The 23,099-nt window shown below is 38.0% G+C and overlaps 1 protein-coding gene across 2 annotated transcripts in view; it reads right to left on the bottom strand.

Annotated features, from left to right (window-relative positions):
• LOC128161767 (E3 ubiquitin-protein ligase PDZRN3-B-like) overlaps positions 1-20,627 on the bottom strand; it is a 91,877-nt gene extending 71,250 nt beyond the window's left edge. The window contains exons 1-3 of one of the 2 annotated variants that reach the window (XM_052825157.1): positions 19,527-20,627; positions 18,070-18,159; positions 15,363-15,488 (exon numbers count right to left, since the gene is read on the bottom strand). In XM_052825157.1, the coding sequence (XP_052681117.1) occupies positions 15,363-15,488; positions 18,070-18,159; positions 19,527-20,234 (924 nt within the window). In that variant the 5' untranslated portion in view covers positions 20,235-20,627. The remainder of the gene's footprint in view (positions 1-15,362; positions 15,489-18,069; positions 18,160-19,526) is intronic. The other variant, XM_052825156.1, reaches the window with a different exon arrangement.
• Positions 20,628-23,099: the final 2,472 nt, after the last annotated feature.

Raw genomic sequence — 23,099 nt, 5'->3', positions numbered from 1 at the left:
GCTCTGGACAAGTGATGTCCGATGGATTGACGGACAAACAGATAACTTTAAGGTGCCTGCAGAGCAGAGCCATTAATTAAATCGGAAAATATTTGCATTTTATTTCACAGAAAACACATTGATTTTTTAGGTCAGTTTATCATTACAGACTTATATAATCCTCAAAGTACACCAGAACAACATCCCAGCTCAGAGGATCAGAAGTAAGTGACCAGTGAGTTACAATCAACTCTCTCTCTCTCTCTCTCTCTCTCTCTCTCTCTCTTATAATATCATCAAACCTCATTAACTCTAAGACTACCAATACAAATACATACTGTGCCAGAAAAAAAACCCATCAAAAAGTGATTCCTCCAATAATCAATCATTAGACAAACTCCTTAAAAAAAATGATTATCAAAAAATTGTTAAAATACAATGGTGAAAAGTACAAATATATAGCATGTATAATTCAAAGTAAAAATGAATAGGCCCTCTTCAAATGAAAGTTTGAAACTTTAATGGTCAAATCAATTTTCATTTAAATCAAGTATTGCTTGTTTTAACTCATTTCTTTGCGGTTTGACTATCTTTTCTTATTTTTGACTTTTAATTATCACTTGACAAAGTTGTACATTTATTCTAAAATCCTAAAATCTTTTAATAAAATAATACAAAAATAATTTCCTAGGACTTAATTGTTATGCATAAAGGATTTTTTTTAACTTAAAAGTCACTATAAAAAGTGCTTTTCTATTTCTAAAGAATAAAAATGGTCCTACCTTTGATTCCATTCCTACAACACACCTCTGATATCCTAGACAAAAATGTTTTAATTCAGGACTGCTCAAGTCTATTCAAGTATTATTTAAGTGAAAATCAAGTAAGCATCAAGCACCACTTAATATTTGTGGACATGAGGCCTGACTTAGACTGTGGTGTCTTGAATGGTGAGGACTGTTTTATATACAAACAAGGCATCCAAAATCAATTGTCTTCCATGTACCGACTTAATCTCTCTCACTGCCCGACTAGACCTGCTACCTCACATCATGCAACAGATTCCAAAGGACCAATCCAATCGGAGCACCGAGAGAGTAATCTTTTGATCGGGCCGCCGGGAGAGAGATGTAGGTTGCTCCGACTCCTATAGCAACATCACAGCTTCATCTAAAATCGACAGGGCACCCGGGAATCTAAGTCTTGTGTCAGTTCCAGCGGTCCGTTATGTAAATGGGATGGCGATGAAGAAGGAGATAGAGAAATCACAGATACATAAAACATTGGCGGTGATTCACCTGTCCGCGGGGTGGCAGCGCGTGTACAGGTATGTCATTATTGGATTCTCCTGCCTCCATCGGGACACAGCTCACAGATCAGCTGATTATCAATGCCAGAAATTGAAGCATTCAGGTTTTTTATTTCCTGATGGCAGATAACCCTAAACACCTTTAGATGGTGTTCTGTCTTTGCTCCAATGGACACCCAACATATCACATCAGATAGATCGGTTGTTTATTGATTCTGAAGTAATTGAGTCTCTTTATGGGTCCTCCTTCACACAAGACCTGTTTAACACTGAGTTACAGCCCCAGCCCTTCATCAATGAACTGCAGAGGCTAATGAAGGTTCTCTGATGATTACAAGTTTTTATTGCTACCACTGATTATTTTGTACAGAAAAAAGATGTATTAATGAAACCATTAAAGTCCTGTAGCTAAGTTGTCAATGTGAACTCTGGGAGGGGATTAACAAATGTAGAATATTGATCTCTCTCTCAACACCGGCAAAGACGGAACCTCTGTACTCAGGAAGAAGTCAAAATTTGTCTTCATAACAGAGGGAAACTATTTGTCTTTCAAAGGAAAGCTTTTATTTAAATGTGCCCTAGGGAAATAAATGTTTCAGTTGCCAGTTTTATTTTGGATACAGTTTATCAATTTCAAGACAAACCAAATTCATTGTCTTTCATCCTGTAAACATTACAAGTATTGGAGGAATTCCCTGGGGCATCTCTATTCACTGAAACACCTCAGCATATCCCCCATTCTCTCATTATTTTATCTTTTTAAGGGCCTGATACAACATTAATTTACACATCCATTAACGCAGTGCTGAGGTCATACACAAACTTTACAGACTGAACGCCTTGGTGGTCAATCAGGAGGGGTGATTACTGACCAATCAGAATCCTAGATAAGACCTCCCCCTGTGTGTGGTCCCATCTCTGACCGGTGGAGGGAATCCAAGGGACATCACTCAAGCCAAACGTCCATCACTCATGCACACCGTTAATATTGCCAACTTGTTTACAAACTTGGGAGCCAGATCAAAGAAATATTTACAGTTGATGCTATGTTATCCTGGGTGGGAATCTCTCAATGGAGACAAGACATAAACAGAGGTCAACACAAAAGTGTTACAGAATGGACATTATGTTTTACCACAAGCTGATTAAATCAGACAAGCGTTCACAATCTTTAGTCCAAACAGATATCTCTGATCAGAGACTCAAATCGGTTTAACCAATAGGATGATCTGTTACATGATCTATAAACCAATAGGATGATCTGTTACATGATCCATCTGATACCCTAATGGTCCAGCCAATCAAACAAATTACCGTCTCAGGTAATCAACAGGGGCTTGTGGGAAATGTAAACAGAGGGCCCAGCATCACAGAGAGAAGGGACATAATCCGTCTGCTGGGTGTTACTGAAATCTCCAACACATACAGCCCCAGGACTTCTCACGCTATCAATGAACCAACGACTCCTTTCATTTGCCGCTTCCTTTATTTGCATTCATCAGATTTTCTTATAATCTTTTCCTGTTTTTCAAAGTCATTGTGACAAAACAGATTTTCTCCCTTTTCTGTTAAAATCTCTTCAGCTGTTTAGGAACATCCCTTACCTTTGCAGTTTTAGTGGTAGAACATACTGCATGGAGAAATGCAAGGATAGATTGTACTCGGGCTGTGATGTTACCTTATACCTATGTGTATTTACACTATATCAGCTGACAGGGTTTGATGACAGACAGGATGACAATATGGGATAGAGGGTAGAATCCACAGACAATGAATAATGTATGATGCTGTCAAACACTTCAAATGACATTAAAAACGGGTCATTACCTCATAGTGAGCTATATAACATTTATTGAGAAATGTTAGACCTTTCAATGTGTGTCCAGACAAAGAGGATATTTTTTACTGGAGCCCTCAGATACAATAATTGAGCATGTTCCATCACTCAATTATTTCATCAACCACCATTTAATTGGGATCCAACAGCCATAAAAATCTGAAATATCAGGCGGTAGGCTTCCACAGTAACCACAAGAGGTTCGCAGTTACAGTGACATTTCTAGACACCAGAACGGCCCAAAAGATATGTGTCATTATTTCAATTTTTTACAAAATAAAAATATTAAAAAACACCATTTCTTTTCCTTGGGGACTACCAGAATGAAATGGGAAAGCTGTTAAATAATTGGATTATTAAGTGTTAGTCAGACAGAGCGACATTTACAGTAGTTCACTGGTCAGAGAGAGAGAGAGAGAGAGAGAGAGAGAGAGAGAGAGAGAGAGACAGACAGACAGACTGACAGAGAGAGAAACAGACAGAGAGAGAAACAGACAGAGGGAGAGAGAGTTTTCTGCCAAACTGGACAACAAGCTATAATAGAGGAAAGGAGGGAGAGAGAAATAAAGCTTTAAGGCAGGGTAGGGTAGTACATTTGAAACACAATCAGAAGTTGATGACATCATGGCTGTTCCATGCGAGTGTACCTAGTATCCGGTATAAATAGGGCTGTGGATCTAATTGCTGGTTTTCAATCAGGTATCTACTAACAGTAACCTTTCCCCCTCTCGTGTCCCTGTGATGTGTCATCAGAATGTATCATTAATGCAGGGAAACTGATGCTGTCCCAGTAATCACCATTGATACCGAGGCTGTCCTAATCTTCATTGATCCCAGATTATAACCCCATTCTGTGAGGCAGGCTAACTCTTTCTCTCGACTTAATGAAAATTATTTTGTCAGAGTCTTCATAAACCTTCCATTTATTTGTCTAGATGAAGCATGCAAATGAAAAAATGAGTCTGAAATTGAATTTTCACACATAATTCCCCGTAATAAACGACTCTGTGTGAATACACAAATTCCATCAAATTAGAGGCCGATGATGGGGCATATTACACAAGATGATGAATTTGGTCTGGCTCCTCCTTTCATTTTGTTTATGAATTATATCTTTATGTAAGCATAACTTGCAATCCCCAATATATATCTGATAAAAAAGACATATTACAGCATGCTACAGTCGGGCCCTGAACCAAACTGGCTCTATGACTGCTCTGTAGCTTTTGATGTCCTGATAGAAAAGTTAGCACCAATTAAATGGAAATTTTAGCTCATTTCCTGATTCCCCCTCCAATGTAAATAAATTTCTACCAAAAATCACATTAACAGCAGTGCCTACAGATAAAGCTTATGGTGAGTTCATCATTGTATGTTAAACACCTATTTATTGGGTTTCATTGTTGAGTTGCTCACATAATCAAATGTTCAAATGTAGTAAAAAAGAGAAAAAAATAACAGGACAAAAACATTTTCCACACATTTATGATTACTTACCTTAGAACTTTGCCATTCTATAAAGCATTAAATAGCAGTGTAAAGTGTTTTAATGAGTTTAATAATTAGTAAATTATAAATATGCTGTACAACATAAGCCTTATCAAACTTTATATAATGTATCATAGTCTCATTTTCAGTGAAAATATTGTACAACATATTTATAATTAACAAATGGGGTTAGTTAATCTATTAAATTCATTTTAACCCTTTACCCCGCTATTTAATGCTTTATAGAATGGCGAAGTTCTAAGGACTGAATTTTGTTGTCAGTGACCTGAACCACAGGCTGTTCAATAGTTGTAGGTGTTCAATCTAACTCAAACATTTCAAAGATTTCCTTTCAGGGCAGAATAACAGGCCTTCGGGATGGCACTGTTCCCTTCAACACGAAAATGGCAATCAATTGGAGCATTAATACGGCAGACCTAATTTTCTTTATGGCTGCAGATTTTCAGGAAATTCCTTTGAAGTCTTTCGACTGAAGACAATAGATGATAAAAATGAGTGACGATTCTACAGATCAGAATGGCTGATGATACAGAATATTAAAGATGAAATCTGCTTTTAAATAGACAAAACATAGGGTTGTTAGAATCCACAGTCACTTTGAACTTTTCAGCGGAGATGAAAGTTAACTCACTGACATAAATGCTGCACAATTTTCCCTAATTAGTGAAACATTCTGGCCCTTGACAAACTTTTCAATTAAGATCATAGATTTCTTGAACTAGAGAATTAATACTGTACAAAAAGTTAAACAAAAGCTGAACATGTAAATAGCTAATGGAAAATTAAACATCTGACAGTTAAAATGTCAAGCTGTGATGGTACAAAGTAAAGAAGTAGAAATCCCTTGGACTGAGTAACTTACCACAGAAACAGCATATTAGTAACAGTCCGTAAAAGTAAACACCTTTATCTGCCCCGCCACGCTCTCTCCACCCCTAGAGTAGCCTCTCCAGCCCCAGAGAAGGACAGGGATGAGGAATGTGTTATGTCAGAGCGGGGGACTCCATCATTTGTTTCTATTAGCCTGAGACAATTTTCTGTTTCTAAGTAAACAATGGCTACTCTTCTTAATGGCCATCACAGAAGATGAGGCCGGAGCTGATAAGTCATAATGATGTTTTCTGTCAACATCTTAACACCTGACCCCGGGAACCCACTACTGAACCAGCTGGTAGTACTTATCTATACTTACATGTAGCACTATGTCACACATCCCTGCACCTCTACATGTATAAGCATCCTGTATCCAACTACACCTCTGACTCTATTCCACTTCTACAGAGTCTGATACGAGCATCGAAATTATCGGAGGTTTCTAACGAGATGTGAATCAGCTTTATCAGTGATTTTAATCTCAAGGGTAAAGGTTAATACAGTCCATCTGTAGATGTGACACGCGAGATATCTCAGCTGTCCAGAGATGTACAGAATCTCACACAGAAAAGATGAGATGGTCAAGAGAGTCACAGAAGGGGAGGTAACTCTACATTCTCTGGAACTACTACAAATTTAGATCAGTCAGTATCAAAACAATACAATCTATGGTTGACTTGATTTTTAATTATCTACACTTTTTATATTAAAAAAAAAAAAGTAAAGTTGAAAAAGTAAGTTAAGTGAAGATAAGTAAATGAAATAGATTTTAATAAAAACTTTCCCTGAAAACAATTGATGTAATGAATTTATTTTGGTCTCTATACTCTATAGACCCAAATGTTAGGTACCTAAATAACTTTCTGCAAGATAAAAAAGAGTGATGTTCATCACAATCCGGTAACTACACCAAAAACACAAAGTATCTAACACCAGATACCAGACAAAGAATGACTATCATTCAGCTATAAACCACATTCTTCTACACTGAAAATGACCCACACCCTGTTAAATGTAAACCCAGAAACCCAGCGGGGGAAAAGCAGCAAGAATCAGACAGATATAAAATGCGCAAAACAAAAATCAATTATGATTAAGATTTTTTATAAGTTATCTTGTCTCGGAAGTCAATTTAACATTAAACAAAGAAATGACACACAGAAAACTTACAGGGCTTCCTGAAGCTGGGTTAGATAAGTCACAAAATGGCGATCTGTCAGAGGTCGTATTCCAGTTACAGAAATTTCTGGGATCTGGCTACATTACCCTAATCTTTACGACCCTGGGAGGTTCTCAATCAGCGTTCATTGATAGGTATCCCCCCTATCATAATTCCCTCCCCTTATCTCCCCCTAGAAAATTCCCAGCAACTAGGAGGGGGGTGCGGAACAAGGAACTCCACTTAATTGTAATCACACTTTTCATTTGTCTCAATGAACTGCAGCTCATTCATTCATCATAAAGTTTGTGTATGGCAAAGATTCAGTTTCACAAAAATGTAAAAATAAGTTGCCCCTATCAAATAGGTTATATTGTGATTCATGAGAGTAATTTTCTTTGATTACCATATCGGTAGAGTACATATCGGTAGAGTACCAGGGTACCAGATGTATAGCCAGAAATATTCTTAGAAAATCTACAAGCATTTACAAAATCCAAAATAAAATGTAGCACCCACTCCATAATTGTAAAATTCAATTTGTCGTATAGTAACCAGACATTTAAGCCCTCATAAAATAAATAAGTTAGCAGTTAGACATTTCTTTCTTATGGTCGCTCTCTAACAATTGTCAGCATGCAGGAAAAAGATTGTCTTCTATTATATTAGTTTCACAGTAATAGACACTAGACATAGTCTGAATATATAACACATGTATCCTTATATAGTATATCAGTACTTTTGGTCAGTGACCAAGCGCCCCCCTCCCCTCCCCCCTCCCCTCCAGTCCTCAGTAGGAGCTGCAACACAGTCCCTGGCATTACATTGACACCTCCAAGCCTCACCGCCTTCGGGGGTCTTTGATGTCTGACCAATACAAGTGGAACCTGAGCATGATAAGGAATTCTCCAGTGTCTGAGCAGGCAGATTAATTATCCCTCCTCAATGAGGAAAAATCACAGAAAAACACCAGGGTCAATAAGTCAAGATCTGCTGTTGCTATGGAAACCACCCAACTACGGACACTGCCATATTGTACAATGTCTATGACAGACTGGAGGCAGAGTATCATGTAACAAAATCAGACCTAATGATGCTGGGATATTCTGTTCAACAATGGAGTCATCATAAACAGTGTTCAGTTCATTTACATGTACATCACAGGTTCAGTTTCTGCACATGGTGCTGTAAAACCCTTGGCTACCCAAGTCATCTTCATCCCCAACTACCCCCCCCCACCCACCCCCCCACCCCCCCCCCCCCCCTCCTCATTTACAGTTATATGTTACCCTGACTTTAAAGGTCCTGGTTTTTTTTTGTTTTTTTATTGGTCAATTTCAGTATTACATGGGAGGAGACAGCGTTAACTGGAGTCAAACCCATAACCTTCCTATCTAAAGCCTCTACCACTGAACTTCAACCCTGGCTCCACACCATCATTACAATGTAACATGTTTTGAGAACTCTAAAAATTTGTAAAATTTTTATGATGGAATTTAAAACCTAAACTACTATAGATGAATTGACAGCTAAATCATATATGAGATTCCAGTAAGCTGCCAAGAATTCCCCGATAGGATCCTTACGGTAATTACACGTGGGCCAGCACCTTACGGTAATTACACGTGGGCCAGCACCTCCAATACAGGTGTTGGTATTGATTCTTTTCAAATCTCCCCAAGGCTCTCTCTATAGGAATCCTAAGTTCATTTGTTTTTACCCCAGCCTATTATAGCACCTGGTGTAGATATGATGTTTATGAAGTTCTCAATTCTCTATTAAAATTCTGGGGGTGTCAGATTTTACAATATAGATTCAACCAAGCACCAGCTAGGAAGAATTCATTGACTTAATTTGTGTGCACATTCAATCATTTGCTAATTTTCTCCACAGCAAACATTTAATTATCTTGTAAATCATTTCATTCCATATCAGACATGTTACATAACCAATCTATCTTAATTTCTAACCTTTCACTTCTATAGAGCATTTAAGATATTCTTACAACCCCATCAAAACCTAGGAATTTTCAGAAGAGGAATAAACATTCTCAGCAAAATGTAACATTTTAATGAAGGCCACACTTGGCTGTCAAATTCCTTCTGTAAATAAACACACTGTGTGATTGTGGCGATACAGTGTGAGAGGTCAGAGTAAATTCAGGCTGGACTCTCCTTACACCCAAAGTCAATTAACAAGTTCTCAGGTTACCCTCACAGTTTGTTTAGATGATGAATAGGAAATTTGAAATGTCAGAAACTTTTAAATGAAACTTTCTACTGGAACAGTTCGGTAACAAAGGAAAAATTCTAACAAACAGATTCCTAGTGAAATGTTTACAATAGACAAACTCTTGCTTCATTTTGTCTGCAAATCAATTATAATTAAGCAGACATCTCGCTATTTTACCATCGTCCTCTGATGTTTAACAGATTTATTTCAATCACAGACTGTTTGAAGTTCTGTTTCGGAGATTCTGACAGTATCAATGCACTGTCAACAAACTTAATTAGAAACAGGTAATATTACCTGGAGACGATCCATCATATTGTAATAAGGTGCATTTCATTAATTATAAACGTGTACACAGTAACGAGATTAACACGTCTTGTGTCAACAAGCACCTGCTGTCCACGCTTAGATTATCGGGCTGCATCCCCGGTCTCTCCCGGTAACACGAAGCTGCTATAATCATGCATGCATTAACACTGATGACACAACCAGTGCTGAAGACTGTAGGAGTTAGTGCCCTTTACTCTGTCAGCTTCAGATACAGACTGATCCAGTGATGTCAATGATGCTGAGGACTGCAGGAGTTACCCCACTTTACAGTTTATGAATAAGTTTATCACCCCTATCATATTATCTTATCTTTTACAATAACCTGCCTCTCCAGAAAAAAAATTATTCTGAGGACAGTTAAGTTTTTTCTGAATTTTAAAATTGCTTGATACTGATTTGGTGAAGTTTTACGGCTACTTTTATGTGTATGAGTAAAGAGTGCCCTTGAAACTTCAAGGTTTCTTGCGATTAATAAGGTCCATTGTTGTCTTCTGTTTATAGCCCGTCCCTCTGTCCCACCATTACAATTCATCAACAACACTTATATATTACATCACACACCCTCCAAACTCTGATCCCACAGACTTCAAAGGCATCGCTAAATCTGGAGGGCTCTCCACGTAGGTTTGTATATATATAAAACAAATTAGTCCACCCCATGCTAAGATGGCCCATCTACAATCCAAGGACTGAAGTGGTCAAAGTATTGTTCCAAACAATGGCGGGGACTCAACAAGTGCTCTACCTATCTGCTAGCTCCACCAATAGAATCATGAATATTTGATAAGGATATAATACAGAGTTAAACAGCATTTATTGTAAAATCAACACCATTTAATGAGAATAGGCCTTGGATAGACCCCCTCACTAATAGCCTTCTATGTTTACAGATCTGGATTTATTTGAAGAGAACTATTTCTCTCTTGTTTATTTAAATATGTTCACCAGTACTTCAATAGAAAATATTTCTGTTTCAGAAGATTATAAGAGTGACTTCCCTTTAAAACAATATTGCTGATGCTGATAGGGTTGATAAAACAGTCTCACCTCAAACAATATACCGATAAAACAAACCTCCTCCATGTTACAAGTTCAATACCTTACATTAAGTCAATCTACTGTCATGCAGAGTTCTGTTTATACCTAGTCCTTTTTTTCAGATTCAAACAACAATATGGAATATATATAATACGATGTATATAAATGTACTGTACAGATATTGAATTCTTCATAATATCTAGAAATTCATTGTTCATTATAGTCAGGGATAATTCTGTAGGTAAATGCATACATTTCCTTGATATATACCAATACACTGGAAACATTGAAAACAATTTTCTTTTTAATTTGAAATTATTTCCTTGTGTTTAAATCAAAGAAAGTGTAATGTCTGATGGTTGTTCTGTCATATCAAAGTGCCCTGTATCATTGTCTGAATTAGCTCTGTCGCCGACCGATGTCAGACGGACATCTTATCCAACACCACTGGATATTAAATACATGTGATCCTGTCCTGTCAACGACCGCTAAACCTGACTTATGCCGTAACATCTTTATCAAAGATATGCTAAAATTTAGTGCACAGAAAATACCAGGAAATGCACTGCTTTGACACACAATAATGAAAAAATATAAAGTCTTCAATTAAAGCTTGAAAAATAACTGTCACATTGAAAAAGTAGATGTGTGAAAAACAAGAGATTTCTCTGAATAAAAAGACAATGTGGCGTCAGCAATATTAATCACTAAACGCTCACCAGAACAATAAAAATCTGATTTAGAACCACTTTGTCCCTAGAATCTTGCAATTAAATTTAAATCCATTAAAACAGTTAAAACTGAAACAGATGCAGTTTGTTAATAATCTTGCAATAAAAAAAACTGCAATGAAATAATACCAAAAATTGATTTTATATATAGCAAATCTTACTCCTGAAAAATTTAATGTCTTAAAAAAGTCATATGTAAACACTTTTTCCAACTGCTTCAATAAACCATTATTATTGTCAATCTTTAAAAAGACAAACTCTTATTGAATACATGAATAGGATGAAGCTACTGAAAGAAACTGAGAGTGGAGGAGAGAGGGGGATTTTGTTTTAGAAGTACTGAATCCTTTACAGTCAATAGTGGATACACTGTACCAGCATACCTTCAGAAGACACCCCCCACCACCACCACCACCACCACCACCTTTCATTTTGTTTTGATAGATGAGCTAAGGTCAGCGTCCTATAGATTATCCTAATCTCCAGACCTTGGGATTAGACTGTCAACTTGTGACATAGCCCTGTGTAAATGATCCCTCTCTGTTATAAAGTCATCAGTCGATGTACAACACCGCATCACCCCAACCAAAGGTCCCCTCACTCAGGCAGCAACCGAGAAACTCGACAGTGATGTCGGATGTCAGCGGAGGGTCTGTGTCAACATCAGTAAGACTCGGTAGTCAGGATAAAGCCAGGGATCTGCTCCCACTGTCTATGGTAATCCCTGGAGACCCAATCATGAACTCATCCTGTGTATTTATCATCCTATGTATTTATCATGTCGGTTTTCAATCTCCATAAGAGAGCAATATATGACAGATTATTAAGCTGTTATAAATGGGGAGAATGTAGTTCTTACATAAAGATTCCACTTCTGGTAACAAATTACTCTGTATTTTTGTGGTTGAAGCTTTTGCTTTCATACTTCAGGAATATCAAACACGTTTACTCAAATCTTTTTTGCTATTGAAGGATAAATAAAATAAAATCATAAAATTCAGCTCTAAACGTCAATTCATCGACTACTGTCACAGAAATAATTAGACATGCACTTGTACGACAAGGCCAGAGAGAACAGTAATTCAGCAGCAGGGTATAAAATGTCCTCCTCTTGTCATGTTCTTCTGAACAACAACACAAGGCATCAAGGACAGAGCAATTAAAAGCTCATTCATCAAGCCCTTTAATGTCCAGTAATGTGATTACAGGTCTACTTTGATATCCCATAATTCCTTGTACATCTGTCAGACCCCTCATCCTGTAATCAGATTTACCCATAATTCATTCATTGGTCCCCTGGTCAAGAGCCTGTGTATTGAGGCTGTGCAATGACCTGACATTGGGGTCATCACCTCGTGCGACCCCTACAGCAGAGAATGCCTGCCCCCTTCAGACAGCCTCGGGGAACAGATGGAGGGAGGAACAGCGTCATTCCCTAATCCCCATCAATTACGGAGCCTTCCATGAATTTTTATGACCAATTATGGAACATTGAGGGAGAGGGGCATGTTGGGTAAATTTGGTCTCCACGGAGATGAAAGGAAACAGGAATGAGCATAAGGAAATGGTTTGTTCTGTCATGTCTGCAATTAAATTCAATCTTATCTGATCTTGTTAGATTCTAATTATGATGACTGCACCTGATTGGGATAAATTCCTGGGAAACACAACAGACAGACCCATAGAAACAGAAATGGCTACACAGATCTCTCTTTCTCTTGATTCCCACCATCTGTCATTCTAAGAATCTATCATCAGCATACGTTTTGTTATCATCACACAATCATCACAATGATTAACTTTCTTTCCTTGTAAAAGAACAGATTCATGAAAGATTTGTTTCAAAGACATAAAATCTAATGTATATGATTTACTTCTTACTAAACCGACTCATATTTTGATTTTGCTTGATTTTAAGCTAACAGTTTAAAATCTTAATACAGCTGCATAAGCTTCCGATACATGTAGCTGACATCCCCACCCCTCCCCCCACTTTTTCTTGTCCACTAAACTTTACTACTATCCACTGATGATGAAAACTCACAGATGGCAGGATGACATACAATGATAAAGTTCCCAATTCTCCAATCCTGTTTAATTTTAAATTAAAACATAAAATCTCTCTCTCTCTCTCTCTCTCTCTCTCTCTCTCTCTCTCTCTCTCTGCATACAATGTATTAGGTTTGTTTGTGTATTCTAGTTGTATATTAGTTAGATGTCAATGTGGAACTTTTGAAGCCTTAGACCTTGGACCTTGGGTCTGTACGTCTGTGTGTAACCTTGACCCTTGGGGGTCGATCGTCTCCACCTGTCCCCACGATTTCACCCTCCACTGTTCCTGAACAAGACCCCCACCAACTTTACCTGTATGGTTTATTGTTCTCACAGACATCAGCCGTCAAATATGTCAAAAGTCTACGACTCCAGTCAATATTAAATAAAAGTCGGCGGCTTTAAGAAAATTCCCTTATCTGCCCGATCTGAGAAAGAGCCCTGGATCAGCTTAATTCTCTATGTTTTGTATGAATGGAGGCTTAGATTCAATGGAATTTAAATTCCATTCACAAATTTTTTTGAGTGCAGTTCATAATGACAGAATTGTGTTTTATTTTCTCTTTACACAACAGGAAAATGCAATCTTTTTCTGTCACAGGTTGTCTCTTGGCCCTGTTCATGTTATGAGATTCTTTTGTGAATGATTCTTAATAACCCCAACAAGAAGGAATTAATAGTGGCAAACAACTATAGCCCAGTCTGATACAATCTTAAAAGTTGTTTTTTTTCTATATGTCTGAATTTGTAAGTCAATGACAAATTTCATTTCTTAAAACAAATATCAAAAAGTTTATATGAGTATAACATATTACACGGGAAAGGCTACACTTTTTTATAAACTGCTTTCAGTTTTACCTTTTTTCCAAATGAAAAAAAAAATCTTACTAATATAACTTTAATGCATTTAAAAATCTATTTTGATTCAGACTGAAAAAAAAAATTTAGTAAAAAAAAATGAAGAAAAATTATAAATTTCAAGGAAAATTTGAAGTGTTTCCATGTTTAACATTTCTCTAAAAAATTTATAGTTTTTCTTTTACGAATTAAGAATTTTGATACTACAATACACATTCTTCATCTTTGTTCAGAACAATCAACCACCTCTTCCTCCTATTTAACACCATTTCATCAAGGAATGGACTAAAGAGGGACGAAATGACACATACCTGATACCATTTATGAAGCGATGCAGACAAATGTCCCCTAACTCTGAACACATTAGCAGGAACATGGATTCATTAAATAGCGTAATTACATTGACAAATCCAACCCTTATATTACTGGTATCTTTTTATTTCCATAAGAGCAAAATTGAACACAATTAATTTTTTTTCAGGAAATTCAAATACCGAGACCTTTTAAACTCATAATGTTGCCACTGTAGCGGGTTCTTGGGCCCCCTAATCACCGCAATGAGGGGAGGAGACCTACCCCAGTCTGACAAAAGTTCACACCTGAGAGTCAGTGCAGATAAAGAAATCAGTTACCCTCACCAAACCAGGATCACAACTTAAACAGGGTGTAAATATTAACAATATTAATGATGTGTTTATTCCACTCCAATCTAAAGTCAATCCTTTTCCAAGTATATATACTTTACAATACCGAATGCTAACCCGGAAAACGAGTTACTGTGTAATTTGGTATTTTGGGCACTGTTTTGGTAAACAAGAAATTGACATGTTTGTCGTTATACAATGCCATCTTTGACTGCAATATGTCAACTGTACTCTAACATTCCCAAAGTCAAATATCAACAAATGCACAACTCTACATTATGTTGCTCATTTACTTGAGGAAATGACTTCATTCCTAGCATCAATTATCTGTTATTACAAGTTATTACTGATGACTTCACTGAGAGTAGATGTTGCTTGAGATTCACCACACAATATACATTCATACACGGCACAGTATCTGCACATAGGCAGACATACTGTTGTTACAGATACTGGTAAAACCTTAAAGACTATCAGGTCTCAAGTACCAAGTAATCTCACTGGTAACAATACTACTGATGTACTAACAGTAGGGATTCTACACTTGCTTAACTTATTTGTACATCAGAGAACATATAATTACATCCTTATTTTTTCATGACATTATCCCCTCACAAATCTGAGCGATATCAGATTCACCCCAACCTCCTCATCTCATAGATGATGTCATTTTACCCAATCTAAGTGATAAGTCATTATCTTACTAATCTAAGTGATGATGTCATTAAATTTCAACTTAAGTGATGATGTCATTACTTTCCCTAAACTAAGTAATGATGTCATTTATGAATGATGTCATTAAATACCCTACCTGAGTGATGATGTCATGGATCTTGAGTCCATTCTTTTCTGCGGGGCTGTTCTCCGTTACCCTGGAAACCTCCACCCCTCCCGCCATCTCGCCACGTTTCTCTGTCTCATTGTTGTTGGGTTCCGGCTGACAAAAAAATTCACCCACATAAAAAACAGTCAACATTATGTGATGAGTTCACGGCACAAAGGGAATTCTTTTGTCCTGTCAAAAACACAGCACTTTGGTCAAGTTTCTAGGGAGATGCGGTTTTCCTGAATTAACTTAATCTCTACTGCAAAAAAAAATTAGGGATTGATTTCACCCTCGAAATAAAAGCAGATCCTGCAGAGGAAGTTAATGTGAAGCCAAATTAATTCAGAGCGACTTGCTTGGCGACCAAAACGGGGGACATCGCAAATATTGCCTCTTCCTCCTGTCTCCAGCTTCAAACAAAACGACCATTTTTGTTCGTGATCGGCAATTGAACCATTGATCAACTTGTTAAAATAATTCCCTGAGCTATATCAGATGACAAACAAAGGGCAGACAAGTTGGACACAAAAAGAAGACGGGAGACAGTCTTCTCTTCCCATCATGACTTGCAGCCGTTTACTGATGAATTACGTTCTAATATTCTGCAGAAAGATTGCGACATCAAGCACAGTGGTTTTGTTTCAGCCTTCTATATTTCGACAACAATTAATTAGAACAGTATTAAATGTTCCCATAAAAAATTGTTTTTTGATTTTATTAGATCTCTACAGGCAAAAGCTTTCTGCAGGATATTAAAACTTGCATAATTTTGATTAAAATTTTTAATGCATCAACTATTGATTGACTGAGACTTCTTTGTAATTTGTTGAAGTGATTGCCTTGTGTTAGAGCTTTATACTGCAAGGACTGTGTATATAAGAGAAGACCTAATAATCAACATAATTATATAATTACATATATCAAATGGCATTATAACTTGTATATTACATTTGCACCAAGATACTGTGCTTTTACTCATGTAATTAATTTTCACTGTCACAACTAGATATGCATTTCTCAATACAGTTAAAATAATGTTAGTAATTTTTTGCATATCAAAGGTAGCATAAAAAAACCCAATTTTTTTCCGGGTTTTTTTGTTTTGACTAAACATAAAACAATTTCTGGTTAGTGCCAACAAGAGAAATGGAATTCAGTGATGAAAATTCTAAGAAATCAAGTGATTTTACAGAACATTAAAGGACAAATAGAATCATTAACGCAGCGTTCAGATGATGGATTTTAAACGAGGTTAGGAGGAAGGTCTGATTGACTGTAATGGATGAATCACACTGAATGTGGTGACTACTTCATTAACAACAGGGCCAACAACTCTTAGTCAGACCCCTTGATAATCCCCCTCCCCACCCCCCCCCCCCCAAAAAAAAAAATGCAGTTAAACCTATAGAAAATCACCCCTGTGTTAATTATTAATCAAGTCATAAATTGTAGTCACCTGGCTAGGACATAAAAATTGGTGGGGGGGGGGAAATTTGTCACTTTGACAGAAGAATTTTACACAAAATAATTTATATTTTCTTAACTTTCAAAATTATTTCAACATGTAATTGCTAAATATTATATAGGATTTTGATATCAAATTGTTTCATCATTTTGTAAATCCATTCCAAAAACTATTGGTCTTGACTTGTATACAAACAAATTGTACAAGAAGAGGAAGCTAGGGCAGTGTCATCTTGCTTATGGTTCCATACACTACTTTTAAACATTAACACTACAGTTTTATTTAGAGGTCCACTCGACCCTACCAATCCCCAACCCCCAAAATCAGCAGAGGAGCATCGGCCAAGTTTCCCACAAACTGATGTTTATTCCTGGACACAATGCACTCTGCCTTAGTGTACACATCAGCTCCTTTCCTATTTATACTTATAATCTCTATTGATAATACCGAGAATAGTAATAGATTCTATCCCTTTGTGTTGAAGTTTGAATCTGCTGCCAGCAATAAAAACCTGGCCATTACTGGCTGCCTATATATTACCCACTCAAGATAATTCCTCTACAGGTCGCGATTATACCCCCTCTCCCTCTCCCTCCCCCCTCCCTCTCTGACCGTCCATTGTGTTCGTCCAAGTTCTCTCCCACAGAAAGGACCCACTCTGAGAGCCACTTAGTTTTTGTCCCCCGATAAAACAGATTGTTGATGCAAGGATCAAAGGCCCCGGTGTCCCTGATTAATGGAATTAATTGTTGGATTTTGATTGCATTTGTTGACAAAACTTAGATTAGAGATTTAAATGAAATGATGCCAGTAAATAGCAAAATAAGAAGGCTCCAGTGAATGAATATCCTTTTACAATTGTACAATATCACTGTAGGGTTCTCCGAGAGAATGGGTACATATTTAAGGCTTACACAAGTATGTGTAGAAACTGAGACTTAGTAGAGTTATAGCCCCTGCTCTGGGTGTGCACGTGATATGGGAAGGAGTGAGACTCCAAATGCAATGCATTCATAAACTCTAATATTTCGGCTAAAAAATAAATCTGTACACTACAATTATATTTATAGGAATTACAAAACGTTCCAATTTTAAAGCTATGACAATTTAATTTTGGGAGGTTTTCATTATCAGAGACATATATAAGTTATTTATGTCTCTGTCATTAGTCCTTAGCAAGCCCCCCCCCTCCCAAGTCACTTTTTCTGCCACCCGCCCGTGACTCACCGTGAATCCGCCCATGATGTTGAAGCCCAGGGCACCGCCCTGTCTCTGCAGTGTCACGGTCAGAGCCCGCCAAACAGCATCGTCCGTGTTCTGAAACAAACCACGTGACATCAACTTCAACGCAATCTGTCCATTGGCCACAAAAAAGAAGCTAATTAACGGAAGAGTCTGACTGTCATGACTCGCCAAACAAACCACTATAATTCATGTATATGCTTAAAATACATGTATAAAATCTGTTATATGTTGCTTTGAAATATTACATTATTTCGCCATTCAACAGTGTTCAATCCTAGCTATTCCTGATGAAAGCGAGCCTCATTTGCGATACTTCATAAATAAAGCGTATTTTACCACGTAATTAATACGGTTTTTAGATCGCTGTAAAATGACTCGCAATAACATTTTCAAGTTCGACGAAAAGTTTCCAGTTACCAAATGTTTAGTCCAGTAAAGCAGACTTATTGAGGCTATAGAAGTTTGAAATATAAATGTTTTGCATCAATTGTTCGTGAAGAATATAAAAATTAATTCCCAAAAGCAGAGCCATGAATATGTTATTTATGTCTCTGCCAAAACTGATATCGTATTTGAATTTTTTTTAAAAAATATTTACGACTTACTTGTAATTAACGGATAAATACTGCAGCTTTGTATAAAGATACAGAAAAATTATATTTATTAAGAGGTGTTTTTTTTCATATTAGTTAATGGATAAACAAGTCTCTAAATTTGATGGATAATCGGTTGACCGTCTCGCCTCTTTAAGAATGTCAATAGCGCCAATACACTATCGCTCAAGTGAAAATCGAGCCACCCGCATTCGTGAGGGAAGCCAGAAATGTGGCTTTGTCCAACTTGATTAATGCGAGCACTCACTTTTTGGTTGTCGAGAGAAAAAACAAAAATCAATCTACGGTATGGCCCCTGTCCGAAATAGTTGGTGAGGTTCAACGGAACCTGTAATCAACGCTACCCTGTAAAATCTTGGCTGGATGTAGAGCAGGGGTATCTGAATGTGATTGTTTTAATTGTAAACACGACCCCTCCACAAGCAAGTGAGAAATCAGTGAATGACTGTTTTATCTCAAACTGCTAGCTTTGATCTTGTGTCTTATCAAACGCAGTGAGCAGGTGAAACTCAACACCTCCTAATAGATCTATACCTACAGATATATATATTTCATGATTTTTAAAACTAGTGCTTCCAAACAGGTGCTCTTACGTTCTCTCTCTCTCTCTCTCTCTCTCTCTCTCTCTCTCTCTCTCTCTCTCTCTCTCTCTCTCTCTCTCTCTCTCAAATTGGAAAATGCAACACATTTTTCAATATACATGTACTATCATACGGATACTTTCAACAACACATTCGTTTGATAATTTGATCATGAAACGTCAGTTGCAAATTGATTTTATTTGTTTAAGCAAATGATAAATAAATAATTCACATAACAACTTACCGTTGAAACATCAGCGCATTTGTTACTGCTCTTTTTCAACTTGGTTGAAATTTCACTCAACTTCCGTTGAAATTCCAGAGACTGCAGTTGATTTTCGTTCTGGAGTAGAGTGATTTGATTCACCAGCTCCCGTTCTCTCTTGGAGGCCATCATCCCAGCCCTCTGTAGCTCCGTCTCCATTGTGTTGATCCTGTTCTCCTGCCCGGCGATGTAGGCCCTGAGGGCGGACACACAGTCGTGGGAGCCCACGGTACTCTGTAACAAGACCAGGCTACAACCCTTGGGGCAGACCCCCACTTCCTTATATGGGCAGTCCCCGGTCACGTGTTTCTCCATCTCCCTGGAGCTGAGGACCAGTTTGCAGCCGTCGTTTTTGCAGGGCACGGGCCTGTGGTCACAGTCCGCCCTGTGTACCCCCATCTCCCTCAGACGGACTAACCTCTTACAGCCTCTGTCCCTGTACTCACAGTGAACGCTCAGATTCAGTATGCAGTCTCGTAATTCTAACTCGTTACCGAGATCCTCGGGGGTCAGGCGCTGACAGCCCCTGGGGCAACGCCCGGTACTGACCACCCAGGGAAGGATGCACCCCGAACAGAAGACATGGCTGCACGCGGTCCGTAGCGGGTTATCTAGCACCCCGCGGCATATCTCACAGCGCAACTCCTCGCCAACAGTGGACACAAAAGCATCCACATCAAACCCCATTCCGTGAGTCTTAAACAACAGGAATTATGACAAGAATTATACGACCTGTGTCCATGATGAGATGTTACAAGGTAAAAACGCTACAATCACGGTCCTTGTTTACATATTGACAATAACATTCAAGTGACGAGGTGCGGAATTCATGGTAATCCTTGCCAAAGGTATATCACAGGTGAAAATAATTAAAGTACACAAATCTCTATTTAAACAGACTGGGGAGAAAAAGGGCTAGTATAGCTATCACTACAACGTAGGCCGGACTGTTCAGAGTCAAACAGCAGGGGACCCGAACAGAGGCAGCACTGTTTGTCTGGGGACCGCTGACTGGAGGATGCCCAATCACTGTCTCCGACAGCGCCTCTTTATATACTGGGGATCTGGATATCGCAATGATAGCAATATGAACTCGACAAGATGTTAATTCAAGTCCCAATCAATAAATAGATGCTCGGAAAACCACCACAAGAATCGAAATCATGTAAACACAATCAGACGCACAGTGTCTTATTAACTCAAAACTTTTCCTAAAATCCCAAACTTGCGAAACCGTGCTATTTAGCGAACATCCAAATCCTTAATTATCGATATCAATCACTGAATTCGCTGTAGACTTCGTGTCCCCCTGGGTTTTAACGAATCAGTCCGTAAGAATTTTATTTACGGATATTTTCATATTTATCACTTGTAGAAGTTTGCAAAGTGTAAGATGCATGAATGTCTTTGGGTATCGGTAGCCAAAACTCACCAAGTTGGAATCAAACGGAAATTAAAAAGTAATCTCCCTCTAACCCTCTCCTCAATGTAGCGGCCACTGTTTCGTTTGATCTTTGTATAAAATGATAAGATGGGTTAACGATTCCAAAACAGCCGGCACATACACGCTCTCAGTTTATCTCCTTCAATTAAAATATATCCCGTTTTACAAAAATATTTCTGAAATGACTATGAACATATCAAGTTATGTACGAAGTTCTTTAGTTACTCCCTCCCATTCCGAATAACGTGCATGCATGTCTAGTATAGTATTCTAACTGTCCAGTTTTACTTAAGTGGTTGGCACCGTAGCTCTGATAGTCTGACCAACTGCCCGGATCAAGACAATTACTGTACGGATCTCAACCGCGCCATGTGGACACCCTCTGCCGTAATCAATATGGCGAGGTGATGAGGGATTTCCGAACGAATATTATATCTTGATATCTACAGCAACACCCAACCATGTAGATTATTTCCACTAAGTCGTTAGGACGCAATTTACGGCGAGGCGATCAGAAAGTAACGGACTGCCGATGTCGTTCCTGTCACTTCTAGCTGTAGATCCGGAGGGACGATGGATCGCGACGCGTCGACGGCGGCCATTGGCTGTCATTAATAATTCAGCGGTAACTACCTCGTCCGTGTGTTCGGCGCACTGAGAGATGTCCAGCGCCTACCGCCGGGTGATTAGTAACAGCCGAGCAAGTGCCTTGCTCCATCAGACGATGATGGAAAACGTTTAGGTGAAATTTCCCGGCTTTTATCTCATTATTTGTTTGCCAAATGCATTTGTTACATGTAAGAAGCGTGGAAAACAAAGCAGACAGTATATTAGTTTAGAATAGAAATATCGTCGGCCAAGTGCTGAGGTGCCAAACCTCTGACGATATTTCACAGAACTCGTGTGACTATCACTGCAGGCCAACTCCTCTGAGATTTAACATTTCCAAAAAAAACCTGTCCTTGTGTTTTTTTGCTAATAAACTTCAGAAAAATATCGAATGGCATTAACACGTATTTAGGGATTTTTTAAAAAAAACATAAAAATTATACCTATTTAAAAAAAAACCAAATATGATTTTGAATCGTCAATTAATTGCAAGATAGCGTCTTAAGAAGTTATTCGCAATGGTATTCTATATACATGTATCTGTTTGTACAGAAATACCTCGATGTGTAATTGTACAGTAGTGATTCTGTGTGTAGATACACGTGGTAATTACCATGTACATACAGGTACCCGTTGTAAATAACTATAACATTAAATGTATATAGAATTTCCTGTTGTAATTTTCTTTAACATGTTACAGTACAATGATAATTGCATTTGCTTGTACTAATTGCAATCAACAATACCATGTTTATGACTAAGAATAGTGTAGCATGTTTCCTCCCCCCACCCCCACCCCCCCCCCCCACTTCACGATCATTAGTTTCTGTATAAGGTGTATCGGAATGTACATGTATGCATATTTCTGTACAAGGCGTTAGGTGTATCATTTGCACCTTTGATTCACAGATCTGGAGCATGTTCATAGTTGCATGGATTATAAGATCAAGCATTAAAGGATCGGATTAAGATTAATTAAAACCACACAAAGGAGCCGCTTCCTCAGATATTGACTGCGTGAATTACTGTAATCTAACGGTATGTTATGAAGGAAAGGTAGTCGTAAGAGCAAACACAAAACGAATGTTTATTCTTTATTGTCTTTACATTTTTGCTCCAAACCCCTTTCTATAAGAATGTTAGTATTTAATTGGTCTACATGCAAGGCTAGAGTAATCCTCAGAAATATTGAGAAAAAAAACTAATTCTAGAAATCCCAATCCGTAGGGGGGGGGGGGAGATACCTATACTTCAAAAAAAAATCTTCCCTATACCAATTTTTTTCCCACAAATCATGAAATTCCTAATCCGGGGGGGGGGGGGGGGGGGGGGGGCTAATATACCTCTGAATCTAACTTCTCAATCTTTCAAGGTAAATTTAGGTACAATAATCTTTCCTCCGAATAAAAGTGGGGGGGGGGGGGGGGGGGCTGAACCCTCTATCATGCTATGTGCCCCCCTAGCCCCCCCCGGTTCCGACGCCTATGTAAATTGTAATT

The sequence above is a fragment of the Crassostrea angulata genome, chromosome 8, assembly GCF_025612915.1.
Source record: "Crassostrea angulata isolate pt1a10 chromosome 8, ASM2561291v2, whole genome shotgun sequence".
Lineage (NCBI taxonomy): Eukaryota > Metazoa > Mollusca > Bivalvia > Ostreida > Ostreidae > Magallana > Magallana angulata.
This window is presented reverse-complemented; position numbering and strand designations above follow the sequence as displayed.